This window comes from Coturnix japonica, chromosome 5 (assembly GCF_001577835.2).
Source record: "Coturnix japonica isolate 7356 chromosome 5, Coturnix japonica 2.1, whole genome shotgun sequence".
Classification (NCBI taxonomy): domain Eukaryota; kingdom Metazoa; phylum Chordata; class Aves; order Galliformes; family Phasianidae; genus Coturnix; species Coturnix japonica.
In genome coordinates this window covers 34653358-34672072 of record NC_029520.1, presented here as the reverse complement: position 1 = coordinate 34672072, position 18715 = coordinate 34653358, and the positions used below count along the sequence as shown (strand labels likewise).

Sequence of the window (18715 nt, the reverse complement as noted above, 5' to 3'; positions counted from 1 at the left end):
CCTCAAAGTAACAAAGGCTTTCCTCAAAGGAAAAAGCAATCCTCGGCCAGCTGCATGTGCCAGCACAGGTGGCATCTTTGCCATCATCTTGGAAATGACATTCTTGATCAAGAGATGAGCAGAAGAGCCTCCTGCACACAGAGACATTTGCCCACCAAAGGAACATTTTTTGCTGTGCAGGCAGCAGGAGGAACAGAGAGCAGCAACCTCTTCACATGAGCCAGAGAAGAGTCCAGGCTGCACAGACAAGACCCTGGTGGGGAGAGAGCTCATAAGCTGCTTGCCATAGCTTGCATTCATCCAAGGACCAAGAGAACCAATACAAAACACTGAGGAAATGTATTGTGCCATATGTTATTTTGTTCAAAGAGACGTGTGCAAACATCATGAGAAGACATTCAGTAGCTGCTCCTGCAGTAGCAAGCCCAGGACACACAAAGCAAGGCTGCAGTCCCACCCCTCCCTATGAAGGAAGAAATTGGGCTGCCAGCCACATGCAAGTGACAGAGCAGATCCCAGCACAGAGATGGCCCGGGCAGTTCAGGGGGGAGACCCCTCCTACGCCTCTGGTTTATCACAGAAAGGCCACGGCAGGCAACACACAGAGGTGCACCAGCCCACGGAAGCCGGAAGGTCAGGGGAGGGGTGGCCCCACCAGCGGGTGGGAAGGGCATAGGCACAGCCAGGGCTGACTAACACATCAGGGCAATGACAGATCTGCACTTAATGGTTTTCCCACCCCAACGCACCCTACGCTTACGGCAGTCAGATTTCGGTAAAGCCCAACCCCAAGTAGAGTTCAGGGAGCCCCACTGGGGTCAGAGGGAGTAGCGCAAAAGGTAAAGTGAGGACAGCACCAGCACTCAACTTAAATGCTTTTATTGACAATGTCTCTGAACAATAATAAGCAAACAATGCTTAAGTTTCATCCAAATTCACTTTCCACATGTCAAAAAAGACCTCAAGGTAGAAAAAAATAAAATAAAAATATAAATATCTGAGAATCCATCTTAATAAATAAATTAAAAACACAATAAAAACGTTTTCATGGAAAACTTATGTCAGAACATTCAGACCACCTCAACAACGCATGATCAGTAAAGTTACAATGAACATCGATGTAGAACTACAGTACATGGATATAGCTATTCATCTACCTACTAGAAAATAAAATAGAGTCTCTTTCCCCCCCCACATAAGATGGGTCGTTGCTAAGAACACGATATTGCCAGGAACACAGTAGTTATTGTTAATCAGCTGCACTAGATACAAGTCGGAGATACCCAGCACCAGGTTAATTCCAATCATTTAAAACCAAGGGATTAATTAGTTAATGCTAGTGATACTAAGGAGGGGGGGAGTCACCAACCCAGCCATGTGGGACATGCTACAGACTACCAGCTCTCACAGATGGGCCGTTGGGGACAAGACAAACTCCATGCGGTTTGCTACATCTCTGGAGGAGGTATGGGCCCAGGCACTCCATCAGGCCCCGGGCCTCAGATGGATGGGGTGGGGGTGGCGGCGGCAGTGCCCTCCCCAGGCCCGGGGGGCGTGGTGAGTCCGTGGGGGTGCGTGGGCAGGGGAGGGGGCCCGGCAGGTCAGTCAGTGCGGGGCGAGCCCCTCACAAGGCCAGCAGGGTCGGGGAGCTGAGGGAGTCAGACGACGGCTCGTTGCTGCTGCTGCCCTTCCGGTGTGCGGCAGCACAGCTGGGGAAGGCGTCCGCCTCGGGGTAGGTGAAGACGAAGGTGGAGGTGTAGGTGCTGGGGCACGGGGTGCAGGTCACCACGGGGGTGCAGAGGGGCTCCAGCTCCCCGCTGCTCCCGGCGCCCAGCGGCTCCCAGTCCGACGCGTAGAAGGAGGAGGCTCCGGGCAGGTCCATGTCAGGCACGGAGCGGGAGGCCTCCCGCGGCCCCGTGGAGAAAAGCAGCTCGTCGAAGGGCTCGGCCTTCAGCTCCAGCCCGCTGCCGCTGGGCTCCTTGGGCGGCACGGCCGGCGGCGCCTCGGTCATTAGCGGCAGGGCGAAGGTCTCCTCGGCCGCGGCGGGGCTGGGTGCGCCCAGGTCCAGCGCGGTGGCGGCCGCCAGCTCCTCGGAGAAGCGCAGCTCCTCGGGCATCTTGCAGGCGGGCCGGTGCGCCGCCAGGATGAACTCCAGCTTCTCCTTCTCCTTCAGCAGGTTGGCGATCTCCGCCTGCAGAGCGGACTTCTCCTCCTCCAGCTGGTCGGTCTCCTGCGGAAGCACAGATCGGGCCGTCAGCCGGAGCCAACCTCACCCGCCCGCCCCCACCCGCGGGGTCCCGTCCCCGCCCCGCAGCCCCCGGGATCCCGGGGCGGCACTCACCGCCTGCAGCGTGTCGGTCAGCTCCCGCCGCCGGTTGCGGCACTTGGCCGCTGCCATCTTGTTCCTCTCCCGGCGGATCCTCCTCTTTTCCTCCTCCTCCGGGGACAGCTGCGGACACAGAGGGCGGTCAGCGCGTCCGTCAGACCCCCCGCCTTTCCCCGCGCCCCGGCCCCTCTCCCGGCCCCCCATTTCCACCCCCCTCCTCTTCCCCTTAGCCCCGCTCACCTGCTCGACTTTGCCCCTTCGTCCGATGCTTTGCCCGCGGCCGCCCGGCGCCTTCAGCACGGCGGGGCGGGAATAGGCGGCGGGGGGAGCGGGCGGCGGCACGCCGTAGGGGTGCCCGCGGTTCTGGGAGGGGGCGACCGAGGAGATGAGGGTGGGCTGCACCAGCCACTGCAGGTCGGGACTGGTGGAGATGGCCGTCACGGTGGGTACAAAGTTGGCGCTGGACACGGCCAGGTCGGTGCAGAAATCCTGCGGGACATAAAGTGGGGGGGGGGTTCGGTGAGCGGGGGGCTGCGGCCGACACTCCCCTCCGAGCCGCTCCCCGCCGCCCCCGGGGCCGCGCCGCCAGCGCCGCTCCGCACGAGAGCGGCCCGATATAAATATCTCTGACGTCCGCGCTGACGCAGGCGCCGCTCCGGAGTCTCCTCAATGAACTCGCGTTTTATCAATGAAGCCGCTTTACACACCCGCCGCAACGCGCAGCCCGGACCCCGGCTCCCCCCGCCCGCCCCGCGGCGGCGTCGCGGCCGCTCCCCACTCTGTCCCCGGCCCGGTTGAAGCCACCCGCCCCCCTCGGGTCCCGCATCGCCCCGACCCGGCCCGAGGCGCGCCCCCCGCACCCATCTCCCCCCAGCACCCCCAGAGCCCAGCCCCGCGGCGGCCGCGCAACGGCCCCTCACCTGCGAGTTGACGGGGGAACCCATGCTGGAAAAGGAGTCCGCCGGGGACGGGTAGTAGGTGAGGCTGTCCCCGGCCGGGGAAGCGCTGCTGCAGCGGGAGGAGGGCGCCTCGTACTCCCCGGCGAAGCCCTGGTACATCATGTCGGCTGTTTGCGTGGCCGTGCGGGGGCCTTGCGGTGCTATAGCGGAGCGCCTCGCGGCAGAACGCAAAGAGGGGCCGGCTGCGTCCCTGTATCCGCTCCGCGCCGCGCGTCTCTGTCTCCGCTGCCGGAGCTGCCTCTGCCGCTGGAGTATCGCTCGGCGCCAACCCTTTATATCCTGCTCCGCGTGAATCGCACACGTCACGCGGGACGCACCACGCCCGCTCGCGGGGGGGGCCGCTCTGCCCGCGTCCGCCTCGCCCCGCTCTCCCGGCCCCGCCGCCCGCCCCGCTCCGCCTCCAAGTGCGGGGAACGACGGCACCGCGGGGCGGAGGAGGCGCGGCGGGGCGAGGGGAGCGCGGCGGGACGGGCGGGAGGAGCCGCTCCGGGATAACCCCCCCCTCGCGGAGTGGTACGGCCGGTCTCGGGAACCCACTGACGCAGATATCCTTATATGGGATACATCCTGTGCGAGGGGGCGTGACTGACGGGAAGCGCTCCAGGCTGCGGCCAAGTGCGGCGCGGGACGGGACGGGACGCGGTGGGACGGGGCCGCCCCGACCCCCCCTCGCGGCGCTCCCCCGCGGCCGGCAGCCCCCGCCCCGAGCGGCCCGGCGGGGCTTCGTGCTATGGGAGCCGGCCGCGGACACGCGTGGGGTGCGGAGGGGCGCGGCGCCCTTCGTCCCCTTTGCCCCGCGGCGGGAGGGTGCTCAGCGCGGCGGGGACGCGTCCCCCCGGCGGGGTCACGCACACGGAGGGCCGGGAAGGAGTGCGGGGCGGCCCGGGGCAGGGCAGCTCTCGGGGAAGCCCCCCGGGCGTCGGGACGGGGGCACGGGCGGGGGGCGCGGGGGGAGCGGCGAGGGCGAGGCCCGTCCTTTCCTCCAGTTTGGGTTTTGTTTTGATCCCCGTCGCGGCGAAGCCCGGAGACACCCACCCACGGCGGGGATGTCGGCAGCCCTGGCTCGGGGCAGGCAGAGCCGGCGGCCAGACCGCAGCCTCGCCTCGCACGGGAGCCAAGAGATCGCGGCTATAGATAGTAACAGGGAAGCTGCAGCGGCAGCGTGTTTACAGCAACAAACAGAGCCCGCAGCGCAGTCTCCAAGCAGGAGCGTCACCCGTGCAGGCTGGGATCCTGCTGGCAGCCTCTCCCGCTCTTTGAGCTCACAGTCTAAATGCGGCTCCTGATGCCGCTGCCGCTGTTGCCGCGCGAACAACCTCCGTTCTTAGAGATCTGGGCCACGGGGGCGGGAGAACTGGGCCAGCTGCTATTTCTGCGCTGCCCGTCAGCGCCGAGGGGACAGCCAAGGACTGCCGCAGCGCACGGCTCCGCCGTTCCCGGCCGAGGGGCCCATGGGCCGGCGCTGCTCTCACCGGCTCCGGGCCTGCCAGGGCTGCTCCCTCCATGGGACCGGCCCGGACCCCCCGCCCCTCGCTCTGGCCGCAGCTCGGAGAGCCGCCCTCGGCGCTGCTGCCGGAGGGACGCGCCGCAAACAGGCGATGCCGTGACCCCAGCATCGCTGCCACGTCCCGGGCAGGAGCAGGGGCAACGCGCCACAAACCGCCCGGTGTCCCTCTGGCCAAACTGCACCCAGAAGGAAGTTTCTGGAAAGCAGGTGAAAGTGGAGTGAAAGCTCCACCGACAGCCCCGAATGTTTTTGGGTGCCCGTGCAAACAGCGTGTTGTTGCCATCTCTACCGGTGACCCAGGGCACCGTGTTTGTATCAAACGGAAAGTGCCCAGGTGCTGCTGTGCATCTCCAGCACGTGCCGCTGAGGCAAGGGAACAGAGAAACCGAAAACACATGACGTGGGTTTGTTATTTGCTCCAGACACGGGGTGCGCACCATGTCTCCACAGCTAGTGTGAAAAAAAACCAAGAGGAAGCAAGTGGTAGCACAGGGCTGCACGCAGGCGAGGCACGAGCCCTTTGCCCGGGTCATGGCCGTGGTTCTGCGTGGGCATCACATGCACCCAAAGGGGATCTGGCCCTGGGTACCCAGGGGAACACATCTGCCTGCCCCCCGGCAAGCTGCTTCCTGTGCCCTGGTCCCAACCACCGCACAGGAACTTGTGCCCACTTCCACACCCCACCCTAAGCAGGGCTGTGACAGCGTGGGCTTGGGAAGTCACGGCAGAGAAGCGCCCGGGATGTGTGGGACAGTGCAACCCGCACAGCCCACACCGCCTCCTGGGGCAGGTGGCAGCCGTGCCCACATCTGGCTGTTCACCAGGGGAAGGTTCATGTCGCAGTGCAGCCCATTGGCAGCCAGCCGACAGCTCCGACCCACCCCTGCCCACAGCACAAAGCATGGAGTGGTAACATGGCCTGTTCTGTGCTATAGGCAGCATGGAGGGAACCCTGGGCAGCAAAGCATGCCCGCACCATCAGACAATCCACACGACCACTGGAACGCCCACTGCAGTATGGACTTGATGGGCTGTAGTGTTGTATTGCCGGTGCCCTTGCTCACTGCATGTGCCACCAGCACAGCACTAGGAATCCCCTCTCCATCTGCCTGCCTTGGGCAGAGGCTGCAGTGCTCTGGAGTAGTTAGAATGAGATCGCAGTAATCGGAAGTCTAATGGGGCAGTGATGGGGCCTCCTACTCATTGGGCAGCCGAGCCGCAGTCGTGCTGGAGCTGTGGCCCCACCACCCAGCCTGGGAGCTGCCAGGAGGCTCCCACCTTTATTGCAATGCATACCCAAAGCAAATTATAAATAGTAATTAATAATCGCAGCAGCTAGGTGTGTGACAGGGACGTCCTGAAGAATAAACACTGTGAGTGGAGACATCCCGGCATCTTGTGGTCGCACAGCCCCATGCCATCAGCTGCCAATTACCGCAGACTGTGCCATTGATCTCTCCCACCTGGCCCCATTGCTCTGCCCGGCGCCTTTCCCTGCACTGTGCTGGCTGCAATGCTGGGCCCCCGAGCCTATTCCAAGTGCTGACAAGGCTGCACCTTGCTCACAGATGGTGAAGCTGAGTGGCACGTTGCCCATCACCACGCTGCCCTGTGCCCTGACAGCCCTTGGCTCAGCCCCTGGCAGCAGTGACCCCAGGAGCAGCATTTAATAGGCTGGAACATCTTAAGCACAAAGGTCCCTCGGCTCCTTGTGCTGCCTGCACAGAGCTGGCACAACGTGACCCCTTATCTCTGCGCCGTCTGGAAGGCGAAGGCGACAGGCGCGTCCCGCAGTTATCACCCCAGGGCACCGTTCCACCTGGAGAGGAGGGAAGAACACCTAGAACAAAGTGAGCAGACACCTGGGGAACTGCCTAGTATTTGGAAGTGAAGCCTCTGCAGTGAAAGCTCCTCTTCCCTGCAGGCCAAGAGGTCATGGTGCTTACACAGGGGGTGAGGAGGCTGGGTAGGGCCGGGGGCCCTTCCGTGTGCAGCTGGCACTGTGGCTCTGGAGGGAACTAGGACAAATGTGAAGGAGGAAGTACTGAGATCAAGGAGAAAAGGGAGGTTGTGCTTTGGGTGGAGAGCAAACAAACCCGACTCAGGGAAAGGGACAGGATGTTGGGGATTGTTTGGCTCAGGGTAGAGAGAAACCCTCTAATTGTTTTGACTGGAGAGCGCCCGGGGGAATAGCTCAAAGGGATTTCCAGGACAAGGAATCACAAGGCTGAAGATAGCCTGGAGGAAGGCAAAAGGAGCCCCAGGCTTTACCACCACCCATTAAAACAGCCCTGTTCTGGAGGAGGAGGGCCCTGCATTGCCTGTCCCAGTGCTATTTGGGTGCAGAGAGCAGCACAGGGGGGGCTGCTCCACAGGACAACTGTCACCTCAAACACAGCCTCTTTGGGCCCAGAAAGACCTCAGCTCATGCAGTGCCTGGTTATTGCAGGGAGAGACCCCAGGAATGAAACACAAGAACAAGCCATGAGGGATTTGTCCTCCTCTGCCTGACGGAGAAAATACGGGGAAAACCCCAGGAGAGTGAGGTTCCTCAGGGGGTATTTATTTATTGAGTACAAAATTCAACCTAATTAGAGGGCTTGGGGTTAACAGCACCTGTAAGAGATGCGACGCGTGTAAGCAGCCTGGCCTGAGGTTTGATCCTCCCTGGGACCCTGGCTTGCCCTGCAGGTTGGCCTGGCTGTGGGGGCTGCTGCTGAGAGGAGCAGCACAACCCTTTGTGTGAACTCAGGCCTACATGGCCACGAGTGCAACAACTACCAAGCACGGGAGATGTGCAGTTCGGCTGGGGTGCTCTGCACTGCAAGCAGAGCCCGGTGGAGGACAGGGGCACTCGCCATTACCCAGGCAGGTCCACCAGCCATGTCAGACAGAAATACAGCCCTACAAACAGGCGGTGGGGCCCGGCTCCAGCTCCTCACCGGGAGCACCGCCGGGTTTCCACGGCATCCCCTGCCTTCCTCCGGGAACCGGGGGACTCCCGTCGCTCTGGGAGCACCGCGGCCGCCCCGCCTCGGGCACGAGGCCCGGTACCCGGCCGCCCCCCCCGTGGCCCACCCAGGCCGCGTTGTATCGGCGTTGTGCCGGCACAACGACCCCACGAGCCGCCCGGCGCCGCGCAGCCGCCCGCAGCCCCGGGGCCGCCGCCAGAGGAGGCGGTTCCGCCGCTCCGTCCCGCCCGCGGCCCCTCCCGGCCAATCCCGGGCCTGTTGCTGGGGCCGCGCCGACCGCCTGACGTTGCCCGGGAGACGGCGGAACGTTGACAACACACAGAGCTGTTGACGTCGGTGCGTGGTTTCCGTAGTAACGGACCGGGGACGTCATCCCCGCCTCCCCCCCCCCGAGCTCGCGGGCGACGCAGGCGGCGGCGTCAGCCTGTGCGGGAGGGGCGGGGCCGCGTCGCCATGGCGGCGGGAGCGGCTGTTGTTTGTTTGGGAGGCGGCGGCCGGGGCCGGGCGGCAGCTCGGGGCGGCCTGTGCTCCCGCGGGCGCTCCGCCCGGTCGGCCTCGGCTCCCGGCAGGGCTTTCCCCCCCTTGGCTCGGCCCCGTGCCGGGGCCGCCTGGGGTCGGTGCGTTCCCGGGCGGGGAGTTCACCCTCAGCCTGAACGGCCGCATCGGGGAAACGGGCCCGGGGTAACAGTGATCGTGCTGGAAAGCTGTGTCTGTTTTGAAGCCGGTGAGGTGTGCAGCCCGGCAGCTCGGTGTACCCATCAAACAGCCTCTGCAGCGCGGGGGTGAGCTGTGCGGCCAAGAGAGCCCCAGAAACAGCCACCGAGTGACAGGGGGGAACCAGCTGTGCCCTGTGACTCACGGCAGCCCTGTCTGATGTGAGGGGCGGCCCTGCCTCCCTGCCTCCCTCCTTCCCTGCCTTCCTCCCTCGTCGTGCTGCCCCCCGCGAAGCCTCGCCCTGCTGTGCTCGGTGCCTGGCGTTGCTCCGGTTGTTGTGCAGGTGCCCAGCAGGGCCCAGGCTCCTTCCCGTGCACCGAGCGGTCCTGGCAGCCCCCTCCGTGCCGCGGGGTGCCACTGCCCTTCCCTCTGACATCGGCTTCCTCCCGTACACCGCACGGAGGTGAAGCCCGGTGCCGGGGCCTCCCGCCCACAGGCATTTCCCCGAGCACCGGGGCCGGGCGGGCGCTGACGCCATTTGGGGTCTGCCCCGAGGCCCGAGCGCTGCGTCGGCGCCGGGTGTTGCACAAGGAAAGTAGAGGAGGGAACCGCCGGGCCGCCCCACCGCGGCACCCCCGGGGCCGGGAACTCCCAGCGCCCGCTCCTGCCCCGATCTGCTGAGGCCAGCAAACTGGAAGGCACTTGTCGGCCCAGCCCTCGGCAGCAGCCAGGCTGCTGTCACCGCTGTTGGCTTTGCATCAGCTCTGTTTGTTTTGGCAGGTGGAGGGCAGCGGGTTCAAGCCCAGCCATTTTACGAGCTCTGGTTCCTGTCCCACGCCCGTGTCTGCGAACACGGTGTACATGAGGATCCCCTCGCCTTGCCGCCCGGGGCAGGAAAGGGTGGGGCCGCCATTAGTGTTTGCTTCCCAGGGGCAGGCCCGTGGTGCTGCCTTCCGTCAGGCCATGGCTGTGCGTGCGAAGAGCTGCGCATGGTCATGGCCGCCATGTGGAAACACAGAGTGTGGGTGGCCGATGGCAGGAGCGGCACTGAGGTGCCCTGCAGTTAATGCAGCAGGATTGGCGTACACACAGTGCGGCTGTCAGCATAGGCTCTTGCCAGAGAGGCCGATCAGCTTGATGCCCTCTGCGCACTGCCTCGTGCCCCATCCCTGTCAGCTGTGTAGCCACGCTGTGCCCTCTGTCTGTTGGTGACCCCGCGTAGCTGCCATGCTGCAGCCCTCCCAGCCACAGGGCCTCACCCAGGGCAAAGAGCGGGGCTCACCTTGCAGTGCCACTTCAAGCCCAGCCCTGCCCTGGCTGCTGGCTCCTGAGCTCGCCCTGCCCTGCGGCATGTGGGCCAGCTGGGCTGTGACATGCAGAGAGAGGCTCAGGGGGACGGGGCGCCCCACAGCTCCGATTCAGCCCTGCAGCATAGTGTCCTCCTGCAGCCCTCCTGCCCGAGCTGTGTATTTCCACCCCTTCCTTGTGCTGCCCGCAGGAGGTCAGGATGCTGCCTGGCTGAAAACTGAACGTCAAGTTACTTGCCAGCAAGGGCAGCTGCCAGAGTCCCTTCTCCGGCCCAGCCCCCAGCCCTCCCCACACAGAGTTGCTTCGTCGTGCCACCTCAGCAGAAAACCCCCTGCTGCTGTCAGTTAGCACCTTGCCATTTGAGAAAGGTGAAACAGCTCACAGCGACGTCAGGAGGTGGCTGGGTGCTGAGCCAAAGAGCTGGAATGAGCAGCAGCCAGGCCTGGGCCACCAAGGTGCTGGTACTGCCTGGGCCCACAGCAGCTGCCGCAGGTCAGGGAGGAGCTGGGGAGTGTGGCAGTGCCCTGCAGCCCAGCGGTGAGCTGCTCCTGCAGGAGTGCAGCTCTAGAATAACAGAACCCGGTCCCTTTTCTGCTTCATCAGCTCCAGGAACTGGCTTACCACACAGGTACATGAGCTCTTGTGCCAGCACCACGGGGAGGGTGTGAATGAGTGCTGATCTCTCAGACCACTTCAAAGAGCACCAAAATGGTGTAACCATGGCCACACAGAAGCCACAAGTTAATAGGGCTCCAATTATATGCAGAGCCTTTGTTAGGCCACGCCTGGTGCTATTCTGTGCTGAACTGCCTTGCTGTGACAGATGTTACTGAGTGCTGGATATGAGGTAGTGGGGGGCACGGTGCTGTTTTCCCCTCCCTTCTGCATATCTGGGCACACTGACAATGTCAGACAGAGCTGACAGGGGACGGTGACCGGCTGTTCTCCTATTCACATTTATCCAGATCCTGTAATATTTTCACTTCCTGAAGCATTTTAGGTTGGTTTTGTTTTTTTTGAGCAGCTCGTGTTCATTCAGTGCTGGTTCTGGTGTTTTCAGTGACCCCTGCATGGTGCACAGCAGCTTCACCCGAGGTGACACTACCTGGCTGTGAGCTCACGCAGCCAAGCCACCCACCTTGCAGGCTGGGCTGCAGCCATCCTCCTTGCTCCAACTTTTCTCTCCCTCCCTCCCGCCCCCATTAAGGGGACTCGGCACGGTTGTGACTGTTGTGAAACAGCTGAACTTCCTTACTGGAGCGGCATCCCTGCCTGCCAGCCCGTACTGGCCACTCACAGTGCCTGCAGCACTCAGATCCTTCCCTCCTCCTTGCTGACGTGCACACATGCACGCTGCCACATGCACGCATGGTGGTGGCTGTGGCCCCCGGTGGTTTCCCTGGGGCCATGGAGATACTGCCCCAGGGAGCACGTGCCAGAGGGAAGTGACCTCGAAGCTGATGAGCTGCTGCTGCCAGCATGGATGAGGGACATGCAAGGTGGACACAGGTCCCAGTGCCCAACGGGGCAGCTCTGCTGTCATCTCTCCATGGGTACTTGGTGTGATGGGGGTGGCACAGCCCCACGCCCTGCAGGTTGACTTGCCCCGGCAGTGACTGTGCCAGGCGCGGAGGCTCGGCTGCCTTCCAGGAGGTGACTCTTTAGGAAGTGAGTGCGTCCGGCCGAGCGGGAACTGTGTGGGAGCAAGGGGTGCCACAGCCTGCGCTCAGGGGGCATTAAGGAGAAGGTAGCTGGAGGCAAAGAAGCTGCAGAGGGGAGCACGAAGCTTCAGGGAGCTCACTGAGGAAAGCAGGGCTCGGCTGTTTGCAGGGGGGAATGGGATCAGGGGGCATGTTTGGAGCTGGGGAAGGGCACGAGTGACGGCTAATGGGCTGTTTGCAACTGCATCGTGACACGTCATGTTTACTTTAGCTTCCAATTCTGCATTGTGCTATTAAATTTGCTGATTGCGCAAGAAACAAAAACAAGAGGCATTCCCCAGCACTCCCTCCAGCGCATAACCCAGATGTTGGCAGACCTGCCTGCGCCACAGAGGGGAGGAGAAGGGAGTCCCAGTCACGTTGCCTCCTTCCAACAATTCCAAACCCAGCAAACCTCCGGCCCCCTCTGCTTCCTCCCAGCCTCAGGCAGCGGAGCATCACTGACTAAACCACCAGAGGAGCCACGCTTGGCTCCCTGCGGTTGGGAAACAGCCTCTGCGTGGGGCCGGGTGCTGCTGTGAGTGCCGGGATCCCCCCACACCACACATGACGTGGAGGAGCCGAGCTACTGGAGAAACCCTGCGGATTGCACGTTGGAGGTGCCGCTGCTGCCGCTACCTAACAGAGCTGCTTCCACACCACGTGGGGGGACGATGGTGGTGCCCACACAGAGTGCTGCTGTGTGGGTAGTGCCTGTACCGCAGGCATCGGCACGGGGGGACCTGAGTGCACGTCACACTTGTGAAAACCACACAGAAGAGCAAACACCCCCATCTCCCCCTGCAGATGTGAATCTCACTGCCACAGGCTCCCTCTGCATGCGTGGGACACAGCTGGATGCTGCACACCTGGGACACAGCTGGATGCCACGCGTATGACAGCTGGATGCCATGTGTACGGCACATCTGGATGCTGTACACACGCACAGCTGCATGCCCCATGCATGGGTGCCGTGGGAACTGAGGGGAGCACCCGAGCTGATGTTTGGTGGCAGCTGCGGCGGGGAAAGAAAAGCAGCTCCCGAGCAATGCAGGTCATGGCAGGATGCTTTATATAACCCAAAGCCACAGAGAAAACCAAAATAGCTGCCTCCCCACTGCTCAGTTAGTCTCTTCCATCAAACGTGGATAAAATTAGAGCAAGCGGTGACGTGTGCCTACGTCTGCACAGGGACTCCAGGGAGACAGAGGGAGATGGCTCAGGGCTCTGCCATCAGTGGCACGAGCTGCCAGAGCTTTCAAGTAAAATCCACCCACCGGGTTGGCTGCAGGGACAGATGTATGCATGCGGAGGTGGTGGCAAGGGCCTGGCTTCATGCCTCACCCCTTTTGGGGCAGCCCAAACGCCTGGACACAGGCTGACCCTAAGTAGGGGGTGCTGCAGCAGGGGCATTTCTCTGAGAGCTTGTCGTGTTCCTTGCAGAGCCAGCAGTCAGAGCTGCTGTTCCCTGAGTGTGACCTGCATGGGCTGGCCTCACTGTGCCTCTGGAGGCTGTGCAGCTCCGGGGAGCCCCCCAGCTCTGTAGTGCTGATTCACAAAGTGTGCCTGGAGGCTCAGGTCCTCTGAGAAATGAACCAGAAAAAAGAACCAAACCAAAAAGCTCGGTGAGAGCCTGCAAAACTGCTGCCGACATCTGAGCTTACATACCCAGATAAGGCCTGAGCCCTCCACCCATAACAAGAGAAACTGCAATTGAGACTTTTATTGTTTGGTTTACTGATCTGAAAGCAGGGAAGGGAGCCAGGAACGCAGCAGAGACATTGCCCACCTGGTCTGTGACCTTGGGCACATCTTTCCCTGATGTTCGTGTGGATGTGTGGATGCTTTAGAATCCCACTCTCTTCTTGGGGGCTAATTTCATCCTCTTCCAGCTGACAGAGGAAGGATTTGGGAAGGTGGGTTAGTTAATATTTGTTGAACACTCTGAAGACAACATCAGCTCCAGAGAAAGTCTCTATGTTCATTATTATTTACGGGGAAACAACAACAAAAAAGGACAAAGGTTTAAAATTCCTAGCCCACTCATGAAGTTAATTTACACCCTGTCCTCTGGAGTCCTGCCACCTTCCCCCCAGCTCTGTCACACAGCACACTGGGTACCTTTGCTCAGAGAGGTGCCTCCGACCCCAGCCAGCTTCTCAAGGCAGGCACTGCAGTTATAAATAGCAGCTCAGCAAGGAGCAAGCCAGGCAGCAACAGCAGCAGCTCCTCACTCTGGGATCAAAAATACCCCAAGGCACATATAGAGCAAATGAAATCTGCTCATCTTCCACATGAGCTCCTGGAGCTGAATAGCTCAGTGGAAACAAAGGGAGAAATAGTGAGATGAGAGGAAGGTACCTGTTCTACATGGTGGATCCTTCACGCCGTCCTGTCTGGGGACTGCCAACAGGACTGCCAAGCCCAACTAGGAGCTGCTCAGTTTTCTCAGGGACATTCTTTGCTAAGTCTCTGTCTGTGCGAATGCCTGTTATCTTATCTCACTGATAGCTGGGCTCTCTGAGGAATTATGCTGGAATCCAGGGGTCAAACAAGGCCATGCAAAACAATCAGCAATTGCTCTCTGCTCTCTTTTATCTATTTCTCCTTTGGCTTATGTAAGACCAAGGGAAGTATGTGTGTGCACAGGCACACTGGGGTTCAAGAAGCAGCATGGGACATCTTTGTGTACACTGAAGCAGTTCAAAAGGGGTGCCTGGGAATCAAGAGCCTTCATGTGACTGTGTACCAAATCCCACCTTCTGTGTCCATGTTACTTCTGCAGCACCCACAGCCCCTTGATTCAAAAGAGTGAACACAGGATGCATGTGATATTTCCAGCTGTAGCTCCCACTGCACTCATCCATGCCTCAACCTGCACACCAGCTCTTGAGAGATGAGAGAAGTATGTGTGAACATCAAGTATCCTGGCACTTGTTAAAAAGACCCGGAGAGCAGGCAATAGGGGCTGGGATTCCCCCAGAGCTGCTCAGGGGGCTGGTATTTATTGCTATGCTCTCAGCTGCAATCAGATGAATGGGGAGCAGGATTAATTTGCAATCCTTTTTACGTCACTTGATGGAAGACTTAATGATGGGATTTCCCTCCAGTTATCCTGGGGGAATTAGAGTTTATTTAATGAGCTCTTGCCTCGCGTCAGTCAAGAGCCTTTCTCTGGCTATTTGAGTCTCCTTAGAAGACTTTTAGGAATACCGATTCTTTCCTAGCAGTGGCAAGAAACAGCCTAGCACATAAGTGGTCTGAAAAGGATGCTTACAGCAAGAGCATCTTTTCCCTCAAACCTTCAGCACATTGCTCTTTCATAACTGTTCTGTAGCTCAAAATAACCTGTCCTGGTAGTTGGTGTTACTTGCATAAAGAGGAAGCTGATGCCCCCAATGAGGTCAAAGGGAAGAGCACCCTGTCTAGACTTACATCCTTGGGGATTTCAGCCCTGGGCTCCTGGAAACTCCCCTGGTCCAGAACTGCTGTGGTGACTCACAGCCACTTGCACAAAAGTAGCACCAATACCAGAACTGTCCCGCAACCTGACATCTCTCCTGTATCCCACTCCTCATAGGAAGCTCCTGGGGGGTCTTGTCATGCACACTGCAAGGCAAATAAAATTTCCACTGCTCCCTCACTTGACCCTTATCAGTTTTCCCCAGCCATGCTGCAGCATGGATGAGAATCATCCTGCACTTCCTATCCATCTCAGTCACCTGGTTTTCTCTTCCCTCTGGCTGGAAAGCCTTGCGCTGCTCAACAAAAGGCTTATACGTGAACAGTCTTTTTCCATTTCAGGTGCTGCATGCAATGGTCATCCATGTCTTCGGGACTCACTAAGCCCACCCCACTGACAGGGCTAGCAAGGCCCATCAGTTTTTGGTGTAAACTTTAGGAGGAACTTTTTGCCTGTGTAAATCTGTGAGAAAATCAGTGCCCTTGAGGTATCTCCCACCTTGGTTTTGAGATGCCTCGTGCACCCACATCCAGCCTGGTGGCCCAGCTTGGCCTCACAAAAGGAACTCTGCAATGCAGAAGTTGCCCATCTGCACTAAGCGGCTACAGAGGTTGTGGTTTTGGTGAGCCATCCTGCTCCACAGAAGTCTTGCCTTAGAAATTATTAATATTCCCATTGCCCACGTGCCATGCTGACTAGCTTCCAAGGATAAGTGCTCTTCTCATGTGCCTGTGGAGAGAAGGGACTTCCCAGGCCTAATTCAATGCTTCCCATTCCTGCTTTCTTACAAACCAATCTCTGCTGAGGATAAGAATATGTCCTGCTGATTCAGTGTTCATCCAGCCAGCTTCTCCTTTTCACAAGGGGAAATATTTATAATCCAGCACTCAAGCCACCACACAGTGCAGCTGATGGAAGCCATCCAATAAACATCCCATCTAACTGCCTTCTTTGCTGCCAAGCCTCTTTCCAAGCTCTGCTGATTTGAGTGGCATTCAACTGTTCTACTGTTGATATATATGACTGTTTTTTAAACCCTTAGTTAGATGCTGATCACTTTGCTGATCACGAGTTGCATTTTCTTCATGTAATCTTCAAATAACCAGTAAGACTGTTCTGACCATGAAGAGATCATGTCAATCTGGAAGAATTCATTAGATTGTTTTCAATGGAGAGCCAGGACTGGTGTTGTCCATTGCACCTCATTTGTCCCAAGTGTGAAAATATATTTAAAATATATAGTGGCCCTGTGTATAAGTGTCCTCTGTTTATCGTTACCAGGTGACACAGGGATATTATCATTGAGAAACAGTGACTCCATAGTTAGAGCTGAGATTAGTTTTGTGTTTAAAATAGTGCTTCATGCTCTCTCCTATCTTGGTGTTTCTTTCCCAGTGTTCTTGTGCTCACTTGCTACATATAAGGAGAAAAGATCTGAGAACAATCAGATGCAAATGTTAAATAGCTGAGAAGCTAAGAATTATCGAAATCAGCCCTTGAAGAAGTGCAGCCTCTGTTAACAAACTTTTTTTGACATTTAATCATCACCATAATAGAATAAAGACTTGAAGCTTCCTACACAGTAAATGTTTACTGCTCTCATGTGCAAAGCCTACACAAGAATATTTATTTCTTAAGTGCTGGCTATTTTTTACAATCCTTTTGACGCGATTGTTTCTCTGGGAGGCTGTGTGAACAATTCCCTTCAGAATTGTTCTTTTAAGAATGCTGCTCAAGTCACAACTCGTCTTAGTTGGGGATCTTTGGGAAGAGGTATTTTTAAACACACTCAGACACGAGCCTTTCCTCATACCTGCTCCTGTATTCCTGTTGGTTGCTGTTTCCCTCACCTTGGGCAGCCATCTTCATTGAGTGCACTTTTGGCAGCATTCCCATCAGGAACAGCTGAAGGGCAAGTTTTGTGCCCAACTAGCACAGCCAACAACCCACCACCTTATTTAAGGTGCCATTGAGACATGGGGTATTTTTATTCCACTCATTTGTTTCATAGGTGAGGATACTGCTCCAATTTGTGCAGAGCAGCAACATGAAATAAAAGCATAGATCAAACTTTGTTTTCAGCATAAGTTTGGTTTGAAGAAGCCTAAGGTGGTATTTATTCCCTTCAGTTTTAGATGTCTAGTGAGATTCTTGTATCCAGAATAAAATCCTTATTTCCATCTCTTGGAAGGGGGCTCCAGCCCCAGGCTCCATCACATACAGAGACAGAGAACAGAACCAGGCCTGGAGGGTGTGGAGTCTTCTAGGTGGGCTGCCCATTGGTGTCTGCAGAACTTTCTCCTGAAGCAGGTGCTGCCTGTGAGCTCCTGTGCTGAGGCGGCTGCAGAAACGGGCTTGGAAATGGAAAGAGGAACAGCACTGAACTTCAGGAGGGCAGTGGGTCAAAGTTCCCAGGAAGTAAAGTGAGGATTTCCTCAAAAAGCCCCAAGGGAGCCTTGCAGGCCCGTGCTGCAGCTATTGCTGGAAACCTGCCTGGCACCAGCTAGGAGCAGGGAGCAAATGAGAAGTACTGTGAATGCTCGGTTCCTCAAAGTGGTTGGTGCGTGATTGAATCTGCACTATCTTTGATGAAGGATGTTTCACTTCCGCAAATGAACTCGTGTTTTAGATTAAGTCTCACATTGATTATTTCAAGCAAAACTCAGTGAAATGGAAACAGATGTGTATAAATATGTTGTGACTATAGCTTGTATCTTCATACAAAATGCAGCTAGAATTACCACGTGCTCCTCCTACTGACGTCTAATGGTTATTTTTCCCCATGCCTCTCATCAAAACGTGATTTCTTTAGCTGTGAGATCCAGGCACCGTATCTGAAGCCCATGGGACAGATTACAGGGGAGGCAGAGCAGTGCAGTGGAGATTTATGGCTGTTTAGCTGCTGCTTTATTTTTAGTTGATTGGATTATGTCGCTATCTGGATTGTGACCACGATGGTGCCTGTGATGGTTATATCTTGGCACTGGATTCAAATACGGCCCCTTAAAGGAAGAAGCCTTGCACTTTCCAGAAGCGAGTGAACAATTTTGCATGTTTAACTAAAACATGGAATGGTTTCTCAGTAGCTGGTGGTAAGTTGCTGGGTGCAAGGTAGAATGCAAGAGTGTACAAGTGTAGAGTAGTTTTTAAGAAGAAAACTGTTTAACTTCTCACTGTGAAAACCACGATAATGCTGATAATGTCTTCTTTGTGAGTTCAGGGTTGAAAGCTAAATAATTAATTGCTTTCTTAATTTCTTCCAAGACAGCAATGAGGCAGTATTGGGGATATTTAAAAATGGACAATGTATACCATTTTATGTATGCCATAGAATTACCCAGGTTGGAAAAGACCTTGAAGATCATCAAGTCCAAATGCAGCCTAACCAGTACCCTAACTCTAAAAACCCTCCACTAAATCATATCCCTGAGCACCACAACAAAATGGTTTCAGTTTTGTCAGTATGTCATGTTAGTGGACAATAAGGCAATGCTTTCTTTGGGTACACACTCATTTGTCTATAGATGAATGGTAGTGAGAAATGATACCTGCTTTTACATAATTGCCGAGCTCCTACAATGTGTAACACAGCAAATTGCACTAAAATAGGTCATCGTTTCATCCTGAAAGTTGTGTAATGAGTTATCAATCTCTTCTTTTCATCTGTTAAGTGTTTCAGAATTACAGGAAGTATTACATTTTGCCAGCTTCGAATATGTGGAAATGTTAAGGCATGTCCCTGCAAGACTGTTATTTCTAAACCTGTAGCTGAAAGGATCTTCAAATGCTTTCCATCTGCTATAAGCTACTTTGCGCACAAATTGAA

At 57.3% G+C, this 18715-nt stretch overlaps 1 protein-coding gene across 1 annotated transcript; it reads right to left on the bottom strand.

Moving 5' to 3' along the window:
* Positions 1–863: 863 nt before the first annotated feature.
* Positions 864–3548, bottom strand: FOS (Fos proto-oncogene, AP-1 transcription factor subunit). The gene is made up of 4 exons (XM_015865233.2): positions 3247–3548; positions 2567–2815; positions 2342–2449; positions 864–2230 (listed from the first exon to the last, which is right to left on the bottom strand). The coding sequence occupies exons 1-4, from the start codon at positions 3385–3387 to the stop codon at positions 1625–1627; spliced, it is 1104 nt and encodes a 367-aa protein (XP_015720719.1). The 5' UTR covers positions 3388–3548; the 3' UTR covers positions 864–1624.
* Between the last annotated feature and the right edge of the window lie 15167 nt (positions 3549–18715).

Coding starts and splice junctions, on each gene's coding strand:
- FOS (XM_015865233.2), bottom strand. CDS start 3,387: ATGATGTACCAGGGCTTCGCCGGGGAGTACGAGGCGCCCTCCTCCCGC. Junction 2,816..3,246: donor GTTCCCCCGTCAACTCGCAG/GTGAGGGGCCGT, acceptor TATGTCCCGCAG/GATTTCTGCACCGACCTGGC. Junction 2,450..2,566: donor GAAGGGGCAAAGTCGAGCAG/GTGAGCGGGGCT, acceptor CTGTGTCCGCAG/CTGTCCCCGGAGGAGGAGGA.